Source organism: Ranitomeya variabilis, chromosome 7 (assembly GCF_051348905.1).
Source record: "Ranitomeya variabilis isolate aRanVar5 chromosome 7, aRanVar5.hap1, whole genome shotgun sequence".
Lineage (NCBI taxonomy): Eukaryota > Metazoa > Chordata > Amphibia > Anura > Dendrobatidae > Ranitomeya > Ranitomeya variabilis.
In genome coordinates, this window is record NC_135238.1 from 244,006,949 (window position 1) to 244,032,519 (window position 25,571).

At 56.3% G+C, this 25,571-nt stretch overlaps 1 protein-coding gene across 1 annotated transcript; it reads right to left on the minus strand.

Moving 5' to 3' along the window:
- Positions 1–4,636: 4,636 nt before the first annotated feature.
- On the minus strand, positions 4,637–14,657 carry DBI (diazepam binding inhibitor, acyl-CoA binding protein). The gene is made up of 4 exons (XM_077275258.1): positions 14,520–14,657; positions 4,963–5,080; positions 4,837–4,899; positions 4,637–4,761 (listed from the first exon to the last, which is right to left on the minus strand). The coding sequence occupies exons 1-4, from the start codon at positions 14,526–14,528 to the stop codon at positions 4,685–4,687; spliced, it is 267 nt and encodes an 88-aa protein (XP_077131373.1). The 5' UTR covers positions 14,529–14,657; the 3' UTR covers positions 4,637–4,684.
- Between the last annotated feature and the right edge of the window lie 10,914 nt (positions 14,658–25,571).

The window sequence follows — 25,571 nt, forward strand, 5'->3', positions numbered from 1 at the left end:
ATATATATATATATATACACATCTGTATGTGAGGAGCTCCCTCTAGTGGTGACTGTATATATATACACATCTGTATGTGAGGAGCCCCCTCTAGTGGTGACTGTATATATATATATATATATATATATATATATATATATACACACATCTGTATGTGAGGAGCCCCCTCTAGTGGTGACTGTATATATATATATATATATATATAAAGCTGAATGTGTGTGTGTGTGTATGTATGTATGTATGTATGTCCGGGATTGGCATCTGAACCGTAGCAGCTACAGCCACAAAATTTTGCACAGTCACACGTCTGGACCCCGAGAGCGTCATAGGCTATGTTGTGAGGTGAAATTTTAACCCCGCGCTTTCCAATTCACCAAACAATTTTGCCCCTATCTACATAATGGGGAAAAAGTGAAAGGAAAAGTGTTGGAGGCGTCGCAGCTACAGGCACAAAATTTTGCACAGTCACACGTCTGGACCCTGAGAGCGTCAAAGCTATATTGTGAGGTGAAATTTTAACCCCGCGCTTTCCAAGTCACCAAACAATTTTGCCCCTATCTACATAATGGGGAAAAAATGAAAGGAAAAGTGTTGGAGGCAAATTAACAGCTGCCAGATGTGAACAAGGGGGACTTAAAGAATGACAGCGATGGCACCAAAGAGTATATACTGTACAGTTGCTAAGGTGGGGCCCCAACATGGGATAATCACACCACCACGGGGATATGAACACACACACAAAATGCGCCACACACTACCACGTGCTCGAACACATATACCACCCTCAGTGCACATTTCACCACACATACACCAACCTCGCCACATAAAAGTAGAAACACAAAAGTCGCCGCTCAAAACTCGCCACGCGCAAAACTCTCCACATGCAAAACTCGCCACACGTGCAAAACTCGCCACACGCAAAACTTGCACACGCAGAAAAATTGCCACACGCAGAAAAATTGCCACATGCACAAAAGTTGCAACACATGCAAAAGTTGCCTCACACAAAACTTGCACATACTCAAAAGGCACCACACATAAAACTCGCCACGCGCAAAACTCGCCATGCGCAAAACTTGCTGCACACAACTTGCTACACTAACCTGTCACATGCAACTCGACACACAAAAAGTTGCTACACGCATGTCGCCACACAAAACTCATCTCACAAAAGTCGCTACATGCATGTCGCCACACGCAACTCAACACACACAACTTGACACACGAAACTCGCCCTAAAACACACACAAGTCTGGTATTATCCTTCAAAAATAAAAATCTGATTAATAAGCAGACAAACTACAAGAGCAACAAATGTACCATATAGGAATCCGGCAGCTGTCAGTCACATGACCAGTCTATTATGTGTATGTGTGAGCTAATATATACTGCCAGGGGGTGGGCTTACTGTTGGCTGGGGATTTATCAGGCTGCCATTTTAGCTTACAAATACTGAGGTAAAAATACTGACCAAATAACGTGTGAACGAGGTCTAATACAGGAGGAGATGACATACAGATATATACTATATACAGGAGGAGATGACACACAGGTATATACTATATACAGGGGAGATGACACACAGGTATATACTATATAGAGGAGGAGATGACATACAGGTACATACTACATACAGGAGGAGATGACACACAGGTATATACTATATACAGGAGGAGATGACACACAGATATATACTATATACAGGAGAGATGACACACAGGTATATACTATATACAGGAGGAGATGACATACAGATATATACTATATACAGGAGGAGATGACATACAGGTATATACTATATACAGGAGGAGATGACACACAGGTATATACTATATACAGGAGGAGATGACATACAGATATATACTATATACAGGAGGAGATGACATACAGGTATATACTATATACAGGAGGAGATGACACACAGGTATATACTATATACAGGAGGAGATGACACACAGATATATACTATATACAGGAGAGATGACACACAGGTATATACTATATACAGGAGCAGATTACCTACAGGTATATAGTATATACAGGAGGAGATGACACAGGTATATGCTATGTATAGGAGGAGATGACATACAGGTATATACTATATACAGGAGATGACACACAGGTATATACTATTTACAGGGGAGATGACACACAGGTATATACTATATACAGGAGGAGATGACACACAGATATATACTATATACAGGAGAGATGACACACAGGTATATACTATATAGAGGAGGAGATGACATACAGGTACATACTACATACAGGAGGAGATGACATACAGGTATATACTATATACAGGAGGAGATGACACACAGGTATATACTATATACAGGAGCAGATTACCTACAGGTATATAGTATATACAGGAGGAGATGACACAGGTATATGCTATGTATAGGAGGAGATGACATACAGGTATATACTATATACAGGAGATGACACACAGATATATACTATATATAGGTGAGATGACACACAGGTATATACTATATACAGGAGATTACATACAGGTATATCTAATATATAAAGCTGAATGTGTGTATGTATGTATGTGTGTATGTCCGGGATTGGCATCTGTACCGTCGCAGCTACAGCCACAAAATTTTGCACAGTCACACGTCTGGACCCCGAGAGCGTCATAGGCTATGTTGTGAGGTGAAATTTTAACCCCGCGCGTTCCAATTCACCAAACAATTTTGCTCCTATCTACATAATGGGGAAAAAGTGAAGGGAAAAGTGTTGGAGGAAAATTGACAGCTGCCAGATGTGAACAATGAGGACTTAAAGAATGAGAGCGATGGCGACAAAGAGTATATACCGTACAGTTGCTAAGGTGGGGCCCCGACATGGGATACTCACCACACACGGGGATATGAACACAAACACAAAATGCGCCACACACTACCACGTGCTTGAACACATATACCACCCTCAGCACACATTTCACCACACACACACCAACCTCGCCACATAAAAGTCGAAACACAAAAGTCACCACTCAAAACTCGCTACATGCAAAACTCGCCATATGCAAAACTAGGCTCACGCAAAACTCGCCACACGTGCAAAACTCACCTCATGGAAAACTCACCTCATGCAAAACTTGCACACACAGAAAAATTGCCACATGTACAAAAGTTGCACCACATGCAAAAGTTGCCTCACACAAAACTTGCACATACTCAAAACGCACCACACATAAAACTCGCCACGCGCAAAACTCGCCATGCACAAATCTTGCTGCACACAACTTGCTACACTAACCTGTCACATGCAACTCAACACACAAAATGTTGCTACACGCATGTCGCCACACAAAACTCATCTCACAAAAGTCGCTACATGCATGTCGCCACACGCAACTCAACACACACAACTTGACACATAAAACTCGCCCTAAAACACACACAAGTCTGGTATTGTCCTTCAAAAATAAAAATCTGATTAATAAGCAAACTACAAGAGCAACAAATGTACCATATAGGAAATACGGCAGCTGTCAGTCACATGACCTGTCTATTATGTGTATGTGTGAGCTAATATATACTGCCAGGGGGGAGGGCTTCCTGTTGGCTGGGGATTTATCAGGCTGCCAATAGCAACCAATCACAGCTCAGCTTCTATTTTGCTACAGTTAATTAACCTGAGCTCTGATTGGTTAATATAGGCAACAAAGACATTCTCAGTATAACAAAGCTAATATATGTTGTGAAATGCTTCTATTTGCTTAGTTTTTGCCTTTTAATAATTACATTTCTATCTATTTGTTTTGTGGTTTTTGTGTGCAGAATAAATTTTTGTTAACACATTCTATTTTGCTAACAGCAGTCATTAAACCGGGCGAAGCCGGGTAGTACAGCTAGTATATATATATATATATATATACACACACATCTGTATGTGAGGAGCTCCCTCTAGTGGTGACTGTATATATATACACACATCTGTATGTGAGGAGCCCCCTCTAGTGGTGACTGTGTGTGTATATATATATATATATATATATATATATATATATATATATATATATATATATATATATATATATATATATATATATATATATATATATATATATATATATATATATATATATATATATATATATATATATATATATACACACACATCTGTATGTGAGGAGCCCCCTCTAGTGGTGACTGTATATATATATATATATATATATATATATACACATCTGTATGTGAGGAGCTCCCTCTAGTGGTGACTATATATATACACATCTGTATGTGAGGAGCCCCCTCTAGTGGTGACTATATATATATATATATATATATATATATACACATCTGTATGTGAGGAGCTCCCTCTAGTGGTGACTATATATATACACATCTGTATGTGAGGAGCCCCCTCTAGTGGTGACTATATATATACACATCTGTATGTGAGGAGCTCCCTCTAGTGGTGACTATATATACACACATCTGTATGTGAGGAGCCCCCTCTAGTGGTGACTGTATATATACATCTGTATGTGAGGAGCCCCCTCTATTGGTGACTGTATATACACACATCTGTATGTGAGGAGGCCCCTCTAGTGGTGATGATGCGAGAGGCGCACTCCCGGGGGACGGCGGCGGCGCACAAATAAGGAGCTGCAGTATAGAATAAGAAAGCTTTATTGAGCGGAGCAGCCGGTGACATTAACCCTTCAGTTGCAGCCGTATTTGCCCTTCAGCTCGCTCACCAGCTGGATGTATTGCGCCCGAGCGTCGTCCTGACTGGTTCCTGCAGGAGAGGATGAGATGGTGATGACCGGGGAGACCCCCACACACGGCCCCCCACACTCACCGCTGCACTCACCTTTCTTCCCAGCCCAGGCGTCCCACTTGGCTTTCCCCTTGAAGTCCATGAACCCCGGCCGCTCTGCAGACAGGAGAGAGGAGGTGAGCGACAGCCGCCATGACAGCCCCCCTCCCCCGCACTCACCGGTGTTCACGTCCCCGGCCGTCGCCTGCTTGTACAGCGCGTACAGCTCCAGCAGCTCCGGGTCACTGGGAGACGACGTCAGACGCTTCACCTCCGCCGCCGCGGTGTCAAAGTCAGCCTGAAAGAGGAGGCGGAGCCCTGCATCACCACAGTAACGGAACCAGCAGGGAGAAGACAGTACCGCACAGGGGAGGGGGGGAGACAGTACCGCACAGGGGAGGGGGGGGAGACAGTACCGCACAGGGGAGGGGGGGGAGACAGTACCGCACAGGGGAGGGGGGGAGACAGTACCGCACAGGGGAGGGGGGGGAGACAGTACCGCACAGGGGAGGGGGGGGAGACAGTACCGCACAGGGGAGGGGGGGGAGACAGTACCGCACAGGGGAGGGGGGGGAGACAGTACCGCACAGGGGAGGGGGGGGAGACAGTACCGCACAGGGGAGGGGGGGGAGACAGTACCGCACAGGGGAGGGGGGGAGACAGTACCGCACAGGGGAGGGGGGAGACAGTACCGCACAGGGGAGGGGGGAGACAGTACCGCACAGGGGAGGGGGGAGACAGTACCGCACAGGGGAGGGGGGAGACAGTACCGCACAGGGGAGGGGGGAGACAGTACCGCACAGGGGAGGGGGGAGACAGTACCGCACAGGGGAGGGGGGAGACAGTACCGCACAGGGGAGGGGGGAGACAGTACCGCACAGGGGAGGGGGGAGACAGTACCGCACAGGGGAGGGGGGAGACAGTACCGCACAGGGGAGGGGGGAGACAGTACCGCACAGGGGAGGGGGGAGACAGTACCGCACAGGGGAGGGGGGAGACAGTACCGCACAGGGGAGGGGGGAGACAGTACCGCACAGGGGAGGGGGGAGACAGTACCGCACAGGGGAGGGGGGAGACAGTACCGCACAGGGGAGGGGGGAGACAGTACCGCACAGGGGAGGGGGGAGACAGTACCGCACAGGGGAGGGGGGAGACAGTACCGCACAGGGGAGGGGGGAGACAGTACCGCACAGGGGAGGGGGGAGACAGTACCGCACAGGGGAGGGGGGAGACAGTACCGCACAGGGGAGGGGGGAGACAGTACCGCACAGGGGAGGGGGGAGACAGTACCGCACAGGGGAGGGGGGAGACAGTACCGCACAGGGGAGGGGGGAGACAGTACCGCACAGGGGAGGGGGGAGACAGTACCGCACAGGGGAGGGGGGAGACAGTACCGCACAGGGGAGGGGGGAGACAGTACCGCACAGGGGAGGGGGGAGACAGTACCGCACAGGGGAGGGGGGAGACAGTACCGCACAGGGGAGGGGGGAGACAGTACCGCACAGGGGAGGGGGGAGACAGTACCGCACAGGGGAGGGGGGAGACAGTACCGCACAGGGGAGGGGGGAGACAGTACCGCACAGGGGAGGGGGGAGACAGTACCGCACAGGGGAGGGGGGAGACAGTACCGCACAGGGGAGGGGGGAGACAGTACCGCACAGGGGAGGGGGGAGACAGTACCGCACAGGGGAGGGGGGAGACAGTACCGCACAGGGGAGGGGGGAGACAGTACCGCACAGGGGAGGGGGGAGACAGTACCGCACAGGGGAGGGGGGAGACAGTACCGCACAGGGGAGGGGGGAGACAGTACCGCACAGGGGAGGGGGGAGACAGTACCGCACAGGGGAGGGGGGAGACAGTACCGCACAGGGGAGGGGGGAGACAGTACCGCACAGGGGAGGGGGGAGACAGTACCGCACAGGGGAGGGGGGAGACAGTACCGCACAGGGGAGGGGGGGAGACAGTACCGCACAGGGGAGGGGGGAGACAGTACCGCACAGGGGAGGGGGGGAGACAGTACCGCACAGGGGAGGGGGGAGACAGTACCGCACAGGGGAGGGGGGAGACAGTACCGCACAGGGGAGGGGGGAGACAGTACCGCACAGGGGAGGGGGGAGACAGTACCGCACAGGGGAGGGGGGAGACAGTACCGCACAGGGGAGGGGGGAGACAGTACCGCACAGGGGAGGGGGGAGACAGTACCGCACAGGGGAGGGGGGAGACAGTACCGCACAGGGGAGGGGGGAGACAGTACCGCACAGGGGAGGGGGGAGACAGTACCGCACAGGGGAGGGGGGAGACAGTACCGCACAGGGGAGGGGGGAGACAGTACCGCACAGGGGAGGGGGGAGACAGTACCGCACAGGGGAGGGGGGAGACAGTACCGCACAGGGGAGGGGGGAGACAGTACCGCACAGGGGAGGGGGGAGACAGTACCGCACAGGGGAGGGGGGAGACAGTACCGCACAGGGGAGGGGGGAGACAGTACCGCACAGGGGAGGGGGGAGACAGTACCGCACAGGGGAGGGGGGAGACAGTACCGCACAGGGGAGGGGGGAGACAGTACCGCACAGGGGAGGGGGGAGACAGTACCGCACAGGGGAGGGGGGAGACAGTACCGCACAGGGGAGGGGGGAGACAGTACCGCACAGGGGAGGGGGGAGACAGTACCGCACAGGGGAGGGGGGAGACAGTACCGCACAGGGGAGGGGGGAGACAGTACCGCACAGGGGAGGGGGGAGACAGTACCGCACAGGGGAGGGGGGAGACAGTACCGCACAGGGGAGGGGGGAGACAGTACCGCACAGGGGAGGGGGGAGACAGTACCGCACAGGGGAGGGGGGAGACAGTACCGCACAGGGGAGGGGGGAGACAGTACCGCACAGGGGAGGGGGGAGACAGTACCGCACAGGGGAGGGGGGAGACAGTACCGCACAGGGGAGGGGGGAGACAGTACCGCACAGGGGAGGGGGGAGACAGTACCGCACAGGGGAGGGGGGAGACAGTACCGCACAGGGGAGGGGGGAGACAGTACCGCACAGGGGAGGGGGGAGACAGTACCGCACAGGGGAGGGGGGAGACAGTACCGCACAGGGGAGGGGGGAGACAGTACCGCACAGGGGAGGGGGGAGACAGTACCGCACAGGGGAGGGGGGAGACAGTACCGCACAGGGGAGGGGGGAGACAGTACCGCACAGGGGAGGGGGGAGACAGTACCGCACAGGGGAGGGGGGAGACAGTACCGCACAGGGGAGGGGGGAGACAGTACCGCACAGGGGAGGGGGGAGACAGTACCGCACAGGGGAGGGGGGAGACAGTACCGCACAGGGGAGGGGGGAGACAGTACCGCACAGGGGAGGGGGGAGACAGTACCGCACAGGGGAGGGGGGAGACAGTACCGCACAGGGGAGGGGGGAGACAGTACCGCACAGGGGAGGGGGGAGACAGTACCGCACAGGGGAGGGGGGAGACAGTACCGCACAGGGGAGGGGGGAGACAGTACCGCACAGGGGAGGGGGGAGACAGTACCGCACAGGGGAGGGGGGAGACAGTACCGCACAGGGGAGGGGGGAGACAGTACCGCACAGGGGAGGGGGGAGACAGTACCGCACAGGGGAGGGGGGAGACAGTACCGCACAGGGGAGGGGGGAGACAGTACCGCACAGGGGAGGGGGGAGACAGTACCGCACAGGGGAGGGGGGAGACAGTACCGCACAGGGGAGGGGGGAGACAGTACCGCACAGGGGAGGGGGGAGACAGTACCGCACAGGGGAGGGGGGAGACAGTACCGCACAGGGGAGGGGGGAGACAGTACCGCACAGGGGAGGGGGGAGACAGTACCGCACAGGGGAGGGGGGAGACAGTACCGCACAGGGGAGGGGGGAGACAGTACCGCACAGGGGAGGGGGGAGACAGTACCGCACAGGGGAGGGGGGAGACAGTACCGCACAGGGGAGGGGGGAGACAGTACCGCACAGGGGAGGGGGGAGACAGTACCGCACAGGGGAGGGGGGAGACAGTACCGCACAGGGGAGGGGGGAGACAGTACCGCACAGGGGAGGGGGGAGACAGTACCGCACAGGGGAGGGGGGAGACAGTACCGCACAGGGGAGGGGGGAGACAGTACCGCACAGGGGAGGGGGGAGACAGTACCGCACAGGGGAGGGGGGAGACAGTACCGCACAGGGGAGGGGGGAGACAGTACCGCACAGGGGAGGGGGGAGACAGTACCGCACAGGGGAGGGGGGAGACAGTACCGCACAGGGGAGGGGGGAGACAGTACCGCACAGGGGAGGGGGGAGACAGTACCGCACAGGGGAGGGGGGAGACAGTACCGCACAGGGGAGGGGGGAGACAGTACCGCACAGGGGAGGGGGGAGACAGTACCGCACAGGGGAGGGGGGAGACAGTACCGCACAGGGGAGGGGGGAGACAGTACCGCACAGGGGAGGGGGGAGACAGTACCGCACAGGGGAGGGGGGAGACAGTACCGCACAGGGGAGGGGGGAGACAGTACCGCACAGGGGAGGGGGGAGACAGTACCGCACAGGGGAGGGGGGAGACAGTACCGCACAGGGGAGGGGGGAGACAGTACCGCACAGGGGAGGGGGGAGACAGTACCGCACAGGGGAGGGGGGAGACAGTACCGCACAGGGGAGGGGGGAGACAGTACCGCACAGGGGAGGGGGGAGACAGTACCGCACAGGGGAGGGGGGAGACAGTACCGCACAGGGGAGGGGGGAGACAGTACCGCACAGGGGAGGGGGGAGACAGTACCGCACAGGGGAGGGGGGAGACAGTACCGCACAGGGGAGGGGGGAGACAGTACCGCACAGGGGAGGGGGGAGACAGTACCGCACAGGGGAGGGGGGAGACAGTACCGCACAGGGGAGGGGGGAGACAGTACCGCACAGGGGAGGGGGGAGACAGTACCGCACAGGGGAGGGGGGAGACAGTACCGCACAGGGGAGGGGGGAGACAGTACCGCACAGGGGAGGGGGGAGACAGTACCGCACAGGGGAGGGGGGAGACAGTACCGCACAGGGGAGGGGGGAGACAGTACCGCACAGGGGAGGGGGGAGACAGTACCGCACAGGGGAGGGGGGAGACAGTACCGCACAGGGGAGGGGGGAGACAGTACCGCACAGGGGAGGGGGGAGACAGTACCGCACAGGGGAGGGGGGAGACAGTACCGCACAGGGGAGGGGGGAGACAGTACCGCACAGGGGAGGGGGGAGACAGTACCGCACAGGGGAGGGGGGAGACAGTACCGCACAGGGGAGGGGGGAGACAGTACCGCACAGGGGAGGGGGGAGACAGTACCGCACAGGGGAGGGGGGAGACAGTACCGCACAGGGGAGGGGGGAGACAGTACCGCACAGGGGAGGGGGGAGACAGTACCGCACAGGGGAGGGGGGAGACAGTACCGCACAGGGGAGGGGGGAGACAGTACCGCACAGGGGAGGGGGGAGACAGTACCGCACAGGGGAGGGGGGAGACAGTACCGCACAGGGGAGGGGGGAGACAGTACCGCACAGGGGAGGGGGGAGACAGTACCGCACAGGGGAGGGGGGAGACAGTACCGCACAGGGGAGGGGGGAGACAGTACCGCACAGGGGAGGGGGGAGACAGTACCGCACAGGGGAGGGGGGAGACAGTACCGCACAGGGGAGGGGGGAGACAGTACCGCACAGGGGAGGGGGGAGACAGTACCGCACAGGGGAGGGGGGAGACAGTACCGCACAGGGGAGGGGGGAGACAGTACCGCACAGGGGAGGGGGGAGACAGTACCGCACAGGGGAGGGGGGAGACAGTACCGCACAGGGGAGGGGGGAGACAGTACCGCACAGGGGAGGGGGGAGACAGTACCGCACAGGGGAGGGGGGAGACAGTACCGCACAGGGGAGGGGGGAGACAGTACCGCACAGGGGAGGGGGGAGACAGTACCGCACAGGGGAGGGGGGAGACAGTACCGCACAGGGGAGGGGGGAGACAGTACCGCACAGGGGAGGGGGGAGACAGTACCGCACAGGGGAGGGGGGAGACAGTACCGCACAGGGGAGGGGGGAGACAGTACCGCACAGGGGAGGGGGGAGACAGTACCGCACAGGGGAGGGGGGAGACAGTACCGCACAGGGGAGGGGGGAGACAGTACCGCACAGGGGAGGGGGGAGACAGTACCGCACAGGGGAGGGGGGAGACAGTACCGCACAGGGGAGGGGGGAGACAGTACCGCACAGGGGAGGGGGGAGACAGTACCGCACAGGGGAGGGGGGAGACAGTACCGCACAGGGGAGGGGGGAGACAGTACCGCACAGGGGAGGGGGGAGACAGTACCGCACAGGGGAGGGGGGAGACAGTACCGCACAGGGGAGGGGGGAGACAGTACCGCACAGGGGAGGGGGGAGACAGTACCGCACAGGGGAGGGGGGAGACAGTACCGCACAGGGGAGGGGGGAGACAGTACCGCACAGGGGAGGGGGGAGACAGTACCGCACAGGGGAGGGGGGAGACAGTACCGCACAGGGGAGGGGGGAGACAGTACCGCACAGGGGAGGGGGGAGACAGTACCGCACAGGGGAGGGGGGAGACAGTACCGCACAGGGGAGGGGGGAGACAGTACCGCACAGGGGAGGGGGGAGACAGTACCGCACAGGGGAGGGGGGAGACAGTACCGCACAGGGGAGGGGGGAGACAGTACCGCACAGGGGAGGGGGGAGACAGTACCGCACAGGGGAGGGGGGAGACAGTACCGCACAGGGGAGGGGGGAGACAGTACCGCACAGGGGAGGGGGGAGACAGTACCGCACAGGGGAGGGGGGAGACAGTACCGCACAGGGGAGGGGGGAGACAGTACCGCACAGGGGAGGGGGGAGACAGTACCGCACAGGGGAGGGGGGAGACAGTACCGCACAGGGGAGGGGGGAGACAGTACCGCACAGGGGAGGGGGGAGACAGTACCGCACAGGGGAGGGGGGAGACAGTACCGCACAGGGGAGGGGGGAGACAGTACCGCACAGGGGAGGGGGGAGACAGTACCGCACAGGGGAGGGGGGAGACAGTACCGCACAGGGGAGGGGGGAGACAGTACCGCACAGGGGAGGGGGGAGACAGTACCGCACAGGGGAGGGGGGAGACAGTACCGCACAGGGGAGGGGGGAGACAGTACCGCACAGGGGAGGGGGGAGACAGTACCGCACAGGGGAGGGGGGAGACAGTACCGCACAGGGGAGGGGGGAGACAGTACCGCACAGGGGAGGGGGGAGACAGTACCGCACAGGGGAGGGGGGAGACAGTACCGCACAGGGGAGGGGGGAGACAGTACCGCACAGGGGAGGGGGGAGACAGTACCGCACAGGGGAGGGGGGAGACAGTACCGCACAGGGGAGGGGGGAGACAGTACCGCACAGGGGAGGGGGGAGACAGTACCGCACAGGGGAGGGGGGAGACAGTACCGCACAGGGGAGGGGGGAGACAGTACCGCACAGGGGAGGGGGGAGACAGTACCGCACAGGGGAGGGGGGAGACAGTACCGCACAGGGGAGGGGGGAGACAGTACCGCACAGGGGAGGGGGGAGACAGTACCGCACAGGGGAGGGGGGAGACAGTACCGCACAGGGGAGGGGGGAGACAGTACCGCACAGGGGAGGGGGGAGACAGTACCGCACAGGGGAGGGGGGAGACAGTACCGCACAGGGGAGGGGGGAGACAGTACCGCACAGGGGAGGGGGGAGACAGTACCGCACAGGGGAGGGGGGAGACAGTACCGCACAGGGGAGGGGGGAGACAGTACCGCACAGGGGAGGGGGGAGACAGTACCGCACAGGGGAGGGGGGAGACAGTACCGCACAGGGGAGGGGGGAGACAGTACCGCACAGGGGAGGGGGGAGACAGTACCGCACAGGGGAGGGGGGAGACAGTACCGCACAGGGGAGGGGGGAGACAGTACCGCACAGGGGAGGGGGGAGACAGTACCGCACAGGGGAGGGGGGAGACAGTACCGCACAGGGGAGGGGGGAGACAGTACCGCACAGGGGAGGGGGGAGACAGTACCGCACAGGGGAGGGGGGAGACAGTACCGCACAGGGGAGGGGGGAGACAGTACCGCACAGGGGAGGGGGGAGACAGTACCGCACAGGGGAGGGGGGAGACAGTACCGCACAGGGGAGGGGGGAGACAGTACCGCACAGGGGAGGGGGGAGACAGTACCGCACAGGGGAGGGGGGAGACAGTACCGCACAGGGGAGGGGGGAGACAGTACCGCACAGGGGAGGGGGGAGACAGTACCGCACAGGGGAGGGGGGAGACAGTACCGCACAGGGGAGGGGGGAGACAGTACCGCACAGGGGAGGGGGGAGACAGTACCGCACAGGGGAGGGGGGAGACAGTACCGCACAGGGGAGGGGGGAGACAGTACCGCACAGGGGAGGGGGGAGACAGTACCGCACAGGGGAGGGGGGAGACAGTACCGCACAGGGGAGGGGGGAGACAGTACCGCACAGGGGAGGGGGGAGACAGTACCGCACAGGGGAGGGGGGAGACAGTACCGCACAGGGGAGGGGGGAGACAGTACCGCACAGGGGAGGGGGGAGACAGTACCGCACAGGGGAGGGGGGAGACAGTACCGCACAGGGGAGGGGGGAGACAGTACCGCACGAGGGGGGGGGAAGACAGTACCGCACAGGGGAGGGGGGGGGAGAAGACAGTACCGCACAGGGGAGGGGGGGGGAAAGACAGTACCGCACAGGGGGGGGGGGGGAAAGACAGTACCGCACAGGGGAGGGGGGGGGGGGAGACAGTACCGCACAGGGGAGGGGGGGGGGGAAGACAGTACCGCACAGGGGAGGGGGGGGGGAAGACAGTACCGCACAGGGGAGGGGGGGGGGGAAAACAGTACCGCACAGGGGAGGGGGGGGGGAGACAGTACCGCACAGGGGAGGGGGGGGGGAAGACAGTACCGCACAGGGGAGGGGGGGGGGAAGACAGTACCGCACAGGGGAGGGGGGGGGGAAGACAGTACCGCACAGGGGAGGGGGGGGGGGAAGACAGTACCGCACAGGGGAGGGGGGGGGGAAGACAGTACCGCACAGGGGAGGGGGGAGACAGTACCGCACAGGGGAGGGGGGAGACAGTACCGCACAGGGGAGGGGGGAGACAGTACCGCACAGGGGAGGGGGGAGACAGTACCGCACAGGGGAGGGGGGAGACAGTACCGCACAGGGGAGGGGGGAGACAGTACCGCACAGGGGAGGGGGGGGGAAGACAGTACCGCACAGGGGAGGGGGGGGGGGGAAGACAGTACCGCACAGGGGAGGGGGGGGGGAAAACAGTACCGCACAGGGGAGGGGGGGGGGAAAACAGTACCGCACAGGGGAGGGGGGGGGGGGGGAGACAGTACCGCACAGGGGAGGGGGGGGGAAGACAGTACCGCACAGGGGAGGGGGGGGGGAAGACAGTACCGCACAGGGGAGGGGGGGGGGGAAGACAGTACCGCACAGGGGAGGGGGGAGACAGTACCGCACAGGGGAGGGGGGAGACAGTACCGCACAGGGGAGGGGGGAGACAGTACCGCACAGGGGAGGGGGGGGGGAGAAGACAGTACCGCACAGGGGAGGAGGAGGGGGAGGGGGGAGGAGGAGGGGGAGGGGGGGGGAGGAGGAGGGGGGGGGGAACACCTGACAACCGTCATGGCTGCAGCATTGGGGCGCAGTCTCCCGGTCACACCGCGGCCGCCTCACCTGGGACATGGCGCTGCTGCTCTCTGTTGCTCCTCTGTCAGGACGGGACTTTGGCTGAACACGTGGGCAGATCCCGCCCGGGCGCCACAGATATAGCTCCGCCCAGTCACCTGATCACACAGCCAATCACTTCTCTCGATACGATCAGATGACCCCGAGGCCGCCATATTGGATGTGGCAATAGGAGACGCCTGTGATTCCTCATTCTGCCAATGTCATTGTCTGGCGTCACGTGGCGTCCGATCCGCACAGCTCTCGGGTCACAGTGCGCCTGCGCCGTCATCCTGGCGGACACTTCTAGGACCCCCGAGGTCAGCGGAGACAGAGACCCCCAGAGCCACCTTACACCGAGCCTCTGTCCGCGCTGTATACCGGGGTCCTGTAGGTGGTGTATGTGTATATACCGGGGTCCTGTAGGTGGTGGTGTATGTGTATATACTGGGGTCCTGTAGGTGTCGGTGGTGTATGTGTATATACCGGGGTCCTGTAGGTGTCGGTGGTGTATGTGTATATACCGGGGTCCTGTAGGTGTCGGTGGTGTATGTGTATATACCGGGGTCCTGTAGGTGGTGGTGTATGTGTATATACCGGGGTCCTGTAGGTGGTGGTGTATGTGTATATACCGGGGTCCTGTAGGTGGTGGTGTATGTGTATATACCGGGGTCCTGTAGATGGTGGTGTATGTGTATATACCGGGGTCCTGTAGGTGGTGGTGGTGTATGTGTATATACCGGGGTCCTGTAGGTGTCGGTGGTGTATGTGTATATACCGGGGTCCTGTAGGTGGTGGTGGTGTATGTGTATATACCGGGGTCCTGTAGGTGTCGGTGGTGTATGTGTATATACCGGGGTCCTGTAGGTGGTGGTGGTGGTGGTGTATGTGTATATACCGGGGTCCTGTAGGTGGTGGTGTATGTGTATATACCGGGGTCCTGTAGGTGGTGGTGTATGTGTATATACCGGGGTCCTGTAGGTGTCGGTGGTGTATGTGTATATACCGGGGTCCTGTAGGTGGTGGTGTATGTGTATACACCGGGGTCCTGTAGGTGTCGGTGGTGTATGTGTATATACCGGGGTCCTGTAGATGTCGGTGGTGTATGTGTATATACCGGGGTCCTGTAGGTGGTGGTGTATGTGTATATACCGGGGTCCTGTAGGTGGTGGTGTATGTGTATATACCGGGGTCCTGTAGGTGTCGGTGGTGTATGTGTATATACCGGGGTCCTGTAGGTGTCGGTGGTGTATGTGTATATACCGGGGTCCTGTAGGTGGTGGTGTATGTGTATATACCGGGGTCCTGTAGGTGGTGGTGTATGTGTATATACCGGGGTCCTGTAGGTGGTGGTGTATGTGTATATACCGGGGTCCTGTAGGTGGTGGTGTATGTGTATATACCGGGTCCTGTAGGTGGTGGTGGTGTATGTGTATATACCGGGGTCCTGTAGGTGTCGGCGGTGTATGTGTATATACCGGGGTCCTGTAGGTGGTGGTGGTGTATGTGTATATATCGGGGTCCTGTAGGTGGTGGTGTATGTGTATATACCGGGGTCCTGTAGGTGGTGGTGGTGTATGTGTATATACCGGGGTCCTGTAGGTGTCGGCGGTGTATGTGTATATACCGGGGTCCTGTAGGTGGTGGTGTATGTGTATATACCGGGGTCCTGTAGGTGGTGGTGTATGTGTATATACCGGGGTCCTGTAGGTGGTGGTGTATGTGTATATACCGGGGTCCTGTAGGTGGTGGTGGTGTATGTGTATATACCGGGGTCCTGTAGGTGGTGGTGTATGTGTATATACCGGGGTCCTGTAGGTGGTGGTGTATGTGTATATACCGGGGTCCTGTAGGTGGTGGTGTATGTGTATATACCGGGGTCCTGTAGGTGTCGGTGGTGTATGTGTATATACCGGGGTCCTGTAGGTGGTGGTGGTGTATGTGTATATACCGGGGTCCTGTAGGTGGTGGTGTATGTGTATATACTGGGGTCCTGTAGGTGGTGGTGTATGTGTATATATCGGGGTCCTGTAGGTGGTGGTGTATGTGTATATACCGGGGTCCTGTAGGTGGTGGTGGTGTATGTGTATATATCGGGGTCCTGTAGGTGGTGGTGTATGTGTATATACCGGGGTCCTGTAGGTGGTGGTGTATGTGTATATACCGGGGTCCTGTAGGTGGTGGTGTATGTGTATATACCGGGGTCCTGTAGGTGGTGGTGTATGTGTATATACTGGGGTCCTGTAGGTGGTGGTGTATGTGTATATACCGGGGTCCTGTAGGTGGTGTATGTGTATATATCGGGGTCCTGTAGGTGGTGGTGTATGTGTATATACCGGGGTCCTGTAGATGTCGGTGGTGTATGTGTATATACCGGGGTCCTGTAGGTGGTGGTGTATGTGTATATACCGGGGTCCTGTAGGTGGTGGTGTATGTGTATATACCGGGGTCCTGTAGGTGTCGGTGGTGTATGTGTATATACCGGGGTCCTGTAGGTGGTGGTGTATGTGTATATACCGGGGTCCTGTAGGTGTCGGTGGTGTATGTGTATATACCGGGGTCCTGTAGGTGGTGGTGTATGTGTATATACCGGGGTCCTGTAGGTGTCGGTGGTGTATGTGTATATACCGGGGTCCTGTAGGTGGTGGTGGTGTATGTGTATATACCGGGGTCCTGTAGGTGGTGGTGTATGTGTATATATCGGGGTCCTATAGGTGGTGGTGTATGTGTATATACCGGGGTCCTGTAGGTGGTGGTGGTGTATGTGTATATATCGGGGTCCTGTAGGTGTCGGTGGTGTATGTGTATATACCGGGGTCCTGTAGGCGGTGGTGTATGTGTATATACCGGGGTCCTGTAGGTGGTGGTGTATGTGTATATACCGGGGTCCTGTAGGTGTCGGTGGTGTATGTGTATATACCGGGGTCCTGTAGGTGTCGGCGGTGTATGTGTATATACCGGGGTCCTGTAGGTGGTGGTGTATGTGTATATACCGGGGGTTCTGTAGGTGGTGGTGGTGTATGTGTATATACCGGGGTCCTGTAGGTGGTGGTGTATGTGTATATACCGGGTCCTGTAGGTGTCGGTGGTGTATGTGTATATACCGGGGTCCTGTAGGTGGTGGTGTATGTGTATATACCGGGGTCCTGTAGGTGGTGGTGTATGTGTATATACCGGGGTCCTATAGGTGTCGGTGGTGTATGTGTATATACCGGGGTCCTGTAGGTGGTGGTGGTGTATGTGTATATACCGGGGTCCTGTAGGTGGTGGTGTATGTGTATATACCGGGTCCTGTAGGTGTCGGTGGTGTATGTGTATATACCGGGGTCCTGTAGGTGGTGGTGTATGTGTATATACCGGGGTCCTGTAGGTGGTGGTGTATGTGTATATACCGGGGTCCTGTAGGTGGTGGTGGTGTATGTGTATATACCGGGGTCCTGTAGGTGGTGGTGTATGTGTATATACCGGGTCCTGTAGGTGTCGGTGGTGTATGTGTATATACCGGGGTCCTGTAGGTGGTGGTGGTGTATGTGTATATACCGGGGTCCTGTAGGTGGTGGTGTATGTGTATATACCGGGGTCCTGTAGGTGGTGGTGGTGTATGTGTATATACTGGGGTCCTGTAGGTGGTGGTGTATGTGTATATACCGGGGTCCTGTAGGTGGTGGTGTATGTGTATATACCGGGGTTCTGTAGGTGGTGGTGTATGTGTATATACCGGGGTCCTGTAGGTGGTGGTGTATGTGTATATACCGGGGTCCTGTAGGTGTCGGTGGTGTATGTGTATATACCGGGGTCCTGTAGGTGGTGGTGGTGTATGTGTATATACCGGGTCCTGTAGGTGGTGGTGTATGTGTATATACCGGGGTCCTGTAGGTGGTGGTGTATGTGTATATACCGGGGTCCTGTAGGTGGTGGTGTATGTGTATATACTGGGGTCCTGTAGGTGTCGGTGGTGTATGTGTATATACCGGGGTCCTGTAGGTGTCGGTGGTGTATGTGTATATACCGGGGTCCTGTAGGTGGTGGTGGTGTATGTGTATATACCGGGGTCCTGTAGGTGGTGGTGGTGTATGTGTATATACCGGGGTCCTGTAGGTGGTGGTGTATGTGTATATACCGGGGTCCTGTAGGTGTCGGTGGTGTATGTGTATATACCGGGGTCCTGTAGGTGGTGGTGGTGTATGTGTATATACCGGGTCCTGTAGGTGGTGGTGTATGTGTATATACTGGGGTCCTGTAGGTGTCGGTGGTGTATGTGTATATACCGGGGTCCTGTAGGTGTCGGTGGTGTATGTGTATATACCGGGGTCCTGTAGGTGGTGGTGTATGTGTATATATCGGGGTCCTGTAGGTGTCGGTGGTGTATGTGTATATACCGGGGTCCTGTAGGTGGTGTATGTGTATATACCGGGGTCCTGTAGGTGGTGGTGTATGTGTATATACCGGGGTCCTGTAGGTGGTGGTGTATGTGTATATACCGGGGTCCTGTAGGTGGTGGTGTATGTGTATATACCGGGGTCCTGTAGGTGTCGGTGGTGTATGTGTATATACCGGGGTCCTGTAGGTGGTGGTGTATGTGTATATACTGGGGTCCTGTAGGTGGTGGTGTATGTGTATATACCGGGTCCTGTAGGTGTCGGTGGTGTATGTGTATATACCGGGGTCCTGTAGATGTCGGTGGTGTGTATGTATATACCGGGGTCCTGTAGGTGTCGGTGGTGTATGTGTATATACCGGGGTCCTGTAGGTGTCGGTGGTGTATGTGTATATACCGGGGTCCTGTAGGTGGTGGTGTATGTGTATATATCGGGGTCCTGTAGGTGTCGGTGGTGTATGTGTATATACCGGGGTCCTGTAGGTGTCGGTGGTGTATGTGTATATACCGGGGTCCTGTAGGTGGTGGTGTATGTGTATATACCGGGGTCCTGTAGGTGGTGGTGGTGTATGTGTATATACCGGGGTCCTGTAGGTGGTGGTGGTGTATGTGTATATACCGGGGTCCTGTAGGTGGTGGTGGTGTATGTGTATATACCGGGGTCCTGTAGGTGGTGGTGTATGTGTATATACCGGGGTCCTGTAGGTGTCGGTGGTGTATGTGTATATATCGGGGTCCTGTAGGTGGTGGTGTATGTGTATATACTGGGGTCCTGTAGGTGGTGGTGGTGTATGTGTATATATCGGGGTCCTGTAGGTGTCGGTGGTGTATGTGTATATACCGGGGTCCTGTAGGTGGTGGTGTATGTGTATATACCGGGGTCCTGTAGGTGGTGGTGGTGTATGTGTATATACTGGGGTCCTGTAGGTGGTGGTGTATGTGTATATACCGGGGTCCTGTAGGTGTCGGTGGTGTATGTGTATATATCGGGGTCCTGTAGGTGTCGGTGGTGTATGTGTATATACCGGGTCCTGTAGGTGTCGGTGGTGTATGTGTATATACCGGGTCCTGTAGGTGTCGGTGGTGTATGTGTATATACCGGGTCCTGTAGGTGTCGGTGGTGTATGTGTATATACCGGGGTCCTGTAGGTGTCAGTGGTGTATGTGTATATACCGGGTCCTGTAGGTGTCGGTGGTGTATGTGTATATACCGGGGTCCTGTAGGTGTCAGTGGTGTATGTGTATATATCGGGGTCCTGTAGGTGGTGGTGTATGTGTATATACCGGGGTTCTGTAGGTGTCGGTGGTGTATGTGTATATACCGGGGTCCTGTAGGTGGTGGTGTATGTGTATACACCGGGGTCCTGTAGGTGGTGGTGTATGTGTATATACTGGGGTCCTGTAGGTGGTGGTGTATGTGTATATACCGGGGTCCTGTAGGTGGTGGTGTATGTGTATATACCGGGGTCCTGTAGGTGGTGGTGTATGTGTATATACCGGGGTCCTGTAGGTGGTGGTGTATGTGTATATACCGGGGTCCTGTAGGTGTCGGTGGTGTATGTGTATATATCGGGGTCCTGTAGGTGTCGGTGGTGTATGTGTATATATCGGGGTCCTGTAGGCGGTGGTGTATGTGTATATACCGGGGTCCTGTAGGTGGTGGTGGTGTATGTGTATATACCGGGGTCCTGTAGGTGGTGGTGGTGTATGTGTATATACCGGGGTCCTGTAGGTGTCGGTGGTGTATGTGTATATACCGGGGTCCTGTAGGTGGTGGTGTATGTGTATATACCGGGGTCCTGTAGGTGGTGGTGTATGTGTATATACCGGGGTCCTGTAGATGTCGGTGGTGTATGTGTATATACCGGGGTCCTGTAAGTGGTGGTGTATGTGTGTATACCGGGGTCCTGTAGGTGGTGGTGGTGTATGTGTATATACCGGGGTCCTGTAGGTGGTGGTGTATGTGTATATACCGGGGTCCTGTAGGTGGTGGTGTATGTGTATATACCGGGGTCCTGTAGATGTCGGTGGTGTATGTGTATATACCGGGGTCCTGTAGGTGGTGGTGTATGTGTATATACCGGGGTCCTGTAGGTGGTGGTGTATGTGTATATACCGGGGTCCTGTAGGTGGTGGTGTATGTGTATATACCGGGGTCCTGTAGGTGGTGGTGTATGTGTATATACCGGGGTCCTGTAGGTGGTGGTGTATGTGTATATACCGGGGTCCTGTAGGTGGTGGTGTATGTGTATATACCGGGGTCCTGTAGGCGGTGGTGTATGTGTATATACCGGGGTCCTGTAGATGTCGGTGGTGTATGTGTATATACCGGGGTCCTGTAGGTGGTGGTGTATGTGTATATACCGGGGTCCTGTAGGTGGTGGTGGTGGTGTATGTGTATATACCGGGGTCCTGTAGGTGGTGTATGTGTATATACCGGGGTCCTGTAGGTGTCGGTGGTGTATGTGTATATACCGGGGTCCTGTAGGTGGTGGTGGTGTATGTGTATATACCGGGGTCCTGTAGGCGGTGGTGTATGTGTATATACCGGGGTCCTGTAGGTGTCGGTGGTGTATGTGTATATACCGGGGTCCTGTAGGTGTCGGCGGTGTATGTGTATATACCGGGGTCCTGTAGGTGGTGGTGTATGTGTATATACCGGGGTCCTGTAGGTGGTGGTGTATGTGTATATACCGGGGTCCTGTAGGTGTCGGTGGTGTATGTGTATATACCGGGGTCCTGTAGATGTCGGTGGTGTATGTGTATATACCGGGGTCCTGTAGGTGGTGGTGTATGTGTATATACCGGGGTCCTGTAGGTGTCGGTGGTGTATGTGTATATACCGGGGTCCTGTAGGTGGTGGTGTATGTGTATATACCGGGGTCCTGTAGGTGGTGGTGGTGTCTGTGTATATACCGGGGTCCTGTAGGTGGTGGTGTATGTGTATATACCGGGGTCCTGTAGGTGGTGTATGTGTATATACCGGGGTCCTGTAGATGTCGGTGGTGTATGTGTATATACCGGGGTCCTGTAGATGTCGGTGGTGTATGTGTATATACTGGGGTCCTGTAGGTGGTGGTGTATGTGTATATATCGGGGTCCTGTAGGTGGTGGTGTATGTGTATATACCGGGGTCCTGTAGGTGTCGGTGGTGTATGTGTATATACCGGGGTTCTGTAGGTGTCGGTGGTGTATGTGTATATACCGGGGTCCTGTAGGTGGTGGTGTATGTGTATACACCGGGGTCCTGTAGGTGGTGGTGTATGTGTATATACCGGGGTCCTGTAGGTGGTGGTGTATGTGTATATACCGGGGTCCTGTAGGTGGTGGTGTATGTGTATATACCGGGGTCCTGTAGGTGGCGGTGTATGTGTATATATACCGGGGTCCTGTAGGTGGTGGTGGTGTATGTGTATATATCGGGGTCCTGTAGGTGGTGGTGTATGTGTATATACCGGGGTCCTGTAGGTGGTGGTGTATGTGTATATATCGGGGTCCTGTAGGTGGTGGTGTATGTGTATATACCGGGGTCCTGTAGGTGGTGGTGTATGTGTATATACCGGGGTCCTGTAGGTGGTGGTGTATGTGTATATACCGGGGTCCTGTAGGTGTCGGTGGTGTATGTGTATATACCGGGGTTCTGTAGGTGTCGGTGGTGTATGTGTATATACCGGGGTCCTGTAGATGTCGGTGGTGTATGTGTATATACCGGGGTCCTGTAGGTGGTGGTGGTGTATGTGTATATACCGGGGTCCTGTAGGCGGTGGTGTATGTGTATATACCGGGGTCCTGTAGGTGGTGGTGTATGTGTATATACCGGGGTCCTGTAGGTGGTGGTGTCTGTGTATATACCGGGGTCCTGTAGGTGGTGGTGGTGTATGTGTATATACCGGGGTCCTGTAGGTGGTGGTGTATGTGTATATATCGGGGTCCTGTAGGTGTCGGTGGTGTATGTGTATACACCGGGGTCCTGTAGGTGGTGGTGTATGTGTATATATCGGGGTCCTGTAGGTGGTGGTGTATGTGTATATACCGGGGTCCTGTAGGTGGTGGTGTATGTGTATATATCGGGGTCCTGTAGGTGGTGGTGTATGTGTATATACCGGGGTCCTGTAGGTGGTGGTGTATGTGTATATACCGGGGTCCTGTAGGTGTCGGTGGTGTATGTGTATATACCGGGTCCTGTAGGTGTCGGTGGTGTATGTGTATATACCGGGTCCTGTAGGTGGTGGTGTATGTGTATATACCGGGGTCCTGTAGGTGGTGGTGTATGTGTATATACCGGGGTCCTGTAGGCGGTGGTGTATGTGTATATACCGGGGTCCTGTAGGTGGTGGTGTATGTGTATATACCGGGGTCCTGTAGGTGGTGGTGTATGTGTATATACCGGGGTCCTGTAGGTGTCGGTGGTGTATGTGTATATACCGGGGTCCTGTAGGTGGTGGTGTATGTGTATATACCGGGGTCCTGTAGGTGGTGGTGTATGTGTATATACCGGGGTCCTGTAGGTGGTGGTGTATGTGTATATATCGGGGTCCTGTAGGTGGTGGTGTATGTGTATATACCGGGTCCTGTAGGTGGTGGTGTATGTGTATATACCGGGTCCTGTAGGTGGTGGTGTATGTGTATATACCGGGGTCCTGTAGGTGGTGGTGTATGTGTATATACCGGGGTCCTGTAGGTGTCGGTGGTGTATGTGTATATACCGGGGTCCTGTAGGTGTCGGTGGTGTATGTGTATATACCGGGGTCCTGTAGGTGGTGGTGTATGTGTATATACCGGGGTCCTGTAGGTGGTGGTGTATGTGTATATACCGGGGTCCTGTAGGTGGTGGTGTATGTGTATATATCGGGGTCCTGTAGGTGGTGGTGTATGTGTATATACCGGGTCCTGTAGGTGGTGGTGTATGTGTATATACCGGGTCCTGTAGGTGGTGGTGTATGTGTATATACCGGGGTCCTGTAGGTGGTGGTGTATGTGTATATACCGGGGTCCTGTAGGTGTCGGTGGTGTATGTGTATATACCGGGGTCCTGTAGGTGTCGGTGGTGTATGTGTATATACCGGGGTCCTGTAGGTGGTGGTGTATGTGTATATACCGGGGTCCTGTAGGTGGTGGTGTATGTGTATATACCGGGGTCCTGTAGGTGGTGGTGTATGTGTATATACCGGGGTCCTGTAGATGTCGGTGGTGTATGTGTATATACCGGGGTCCTGTAGGTGGTGGTGTATGTGTATATACCGGGGTCCTGTAGGTGGTGGTGTATGTGTATATACCGGGGTCCTGTAGATGTCGGTGGTGTATGTGTATATACCGGGGTCCTGTAGGTGGTGGTGTATGTGTATATACCGGGTCCTGTAGGTGGTGGTGTATGTGTATATACCGGGGTCCTGTAGGTGGTGGTGTATGTGTATATATCGGGGTCCTGTAGGTGGTGGTGTATGTGTATATACCGGGGTCCTGTAGGTGGTGGTGGTGTATGTGTATGTGTATAAACCGGGGTCCTGTAGGTGGTGGTGGCGTATGTGTATATACCGGGGTCCTGTAGGTGGTGGTGGTGTATGTGTATATACCGGGGTCCTGTAGGTGGTGGTGGTGTATGTGTATATATCGGGGTCCTGTAGGTGGTGGTGTATGTGTATATACCGGGGTCCTGTAGATGTCGGTGGTGTATGTGTATATACCGGGGTCCTGTAGGTGGTGGTGTATGTGTATATACCGGGGTCCTGTAGGTGGTGGTGTATGTGTATATACCGGGGTCCTGTAGATGTCGGTGGTGTATGTGTATATACCGGGGTCCTGTAGGTGGTGGTGTATGTGTATATACTGGGGTCCTGTAGGTGGTGGTGGTGTATGTGTATATATCGGGGTCCTGTAGATGTCGGTGGTGTATGTGTATATACCGGGGTCCTGTAGGTGGTGGTGTATGTGTATATACCGGGGTCCTGTAGATGTCGGTGGTGTATGTGTATATACCGGGGTCCTGTAGGTGTCGGTGGTGTATGTGTATATATCGGGGTCCTGTAGGTGGTGGTGTATGTGTATATATCGGGGTCCTGTAGGTGTCGGTGGTGTATGTGTATATACCGGGGTCCTGTAGGTGGTGGTGTATGTGTATATACCGGGGTCCTGTAGGTGTCGGTGGTGTATGTGTATATACCGGGGTCCTGTAGGTGTCGGTGGTGTATGTGTATATACCGGGGTCCTGTAGGTGGTGTATGTGTATATACCGGGGTCCTGTAGGTGTCGGTGGTGTATGTGTATATACCGGGGTCCTGTAGGTGGTGGTGTATGTGTATATACCGGGGTCCTGTAGGTGGTGTATGTGTATATACCGGGGTCCTGTAGGTGTCGGTGGTGTATGTGTATATACCGGGGTCCTGTAGATGTCGGTGGTGTATGTGTATATACCGGGGTCCTGTAGGTGGTGGTGTATGTGTATATACCGGGGTCCTGTAGGTGGTGGTGTATGTGTATATACCGGGGTCCTGTAGGTGTCGGTGGTGTATGTGTATATACCGGGGTCCTGTAGTTGTCGGTGGTGTATGTGTATATACCGGGGTCCTGTAGGTGTCGGTGGTGTATGTGTATATATCGGGGTCCTGTAGGTGTCGGCGGTGTATGTGTATATACCGGGGTCCTGTACGTGTCGGTGGTGTATGTGTATATACCGGGGTCCTGTA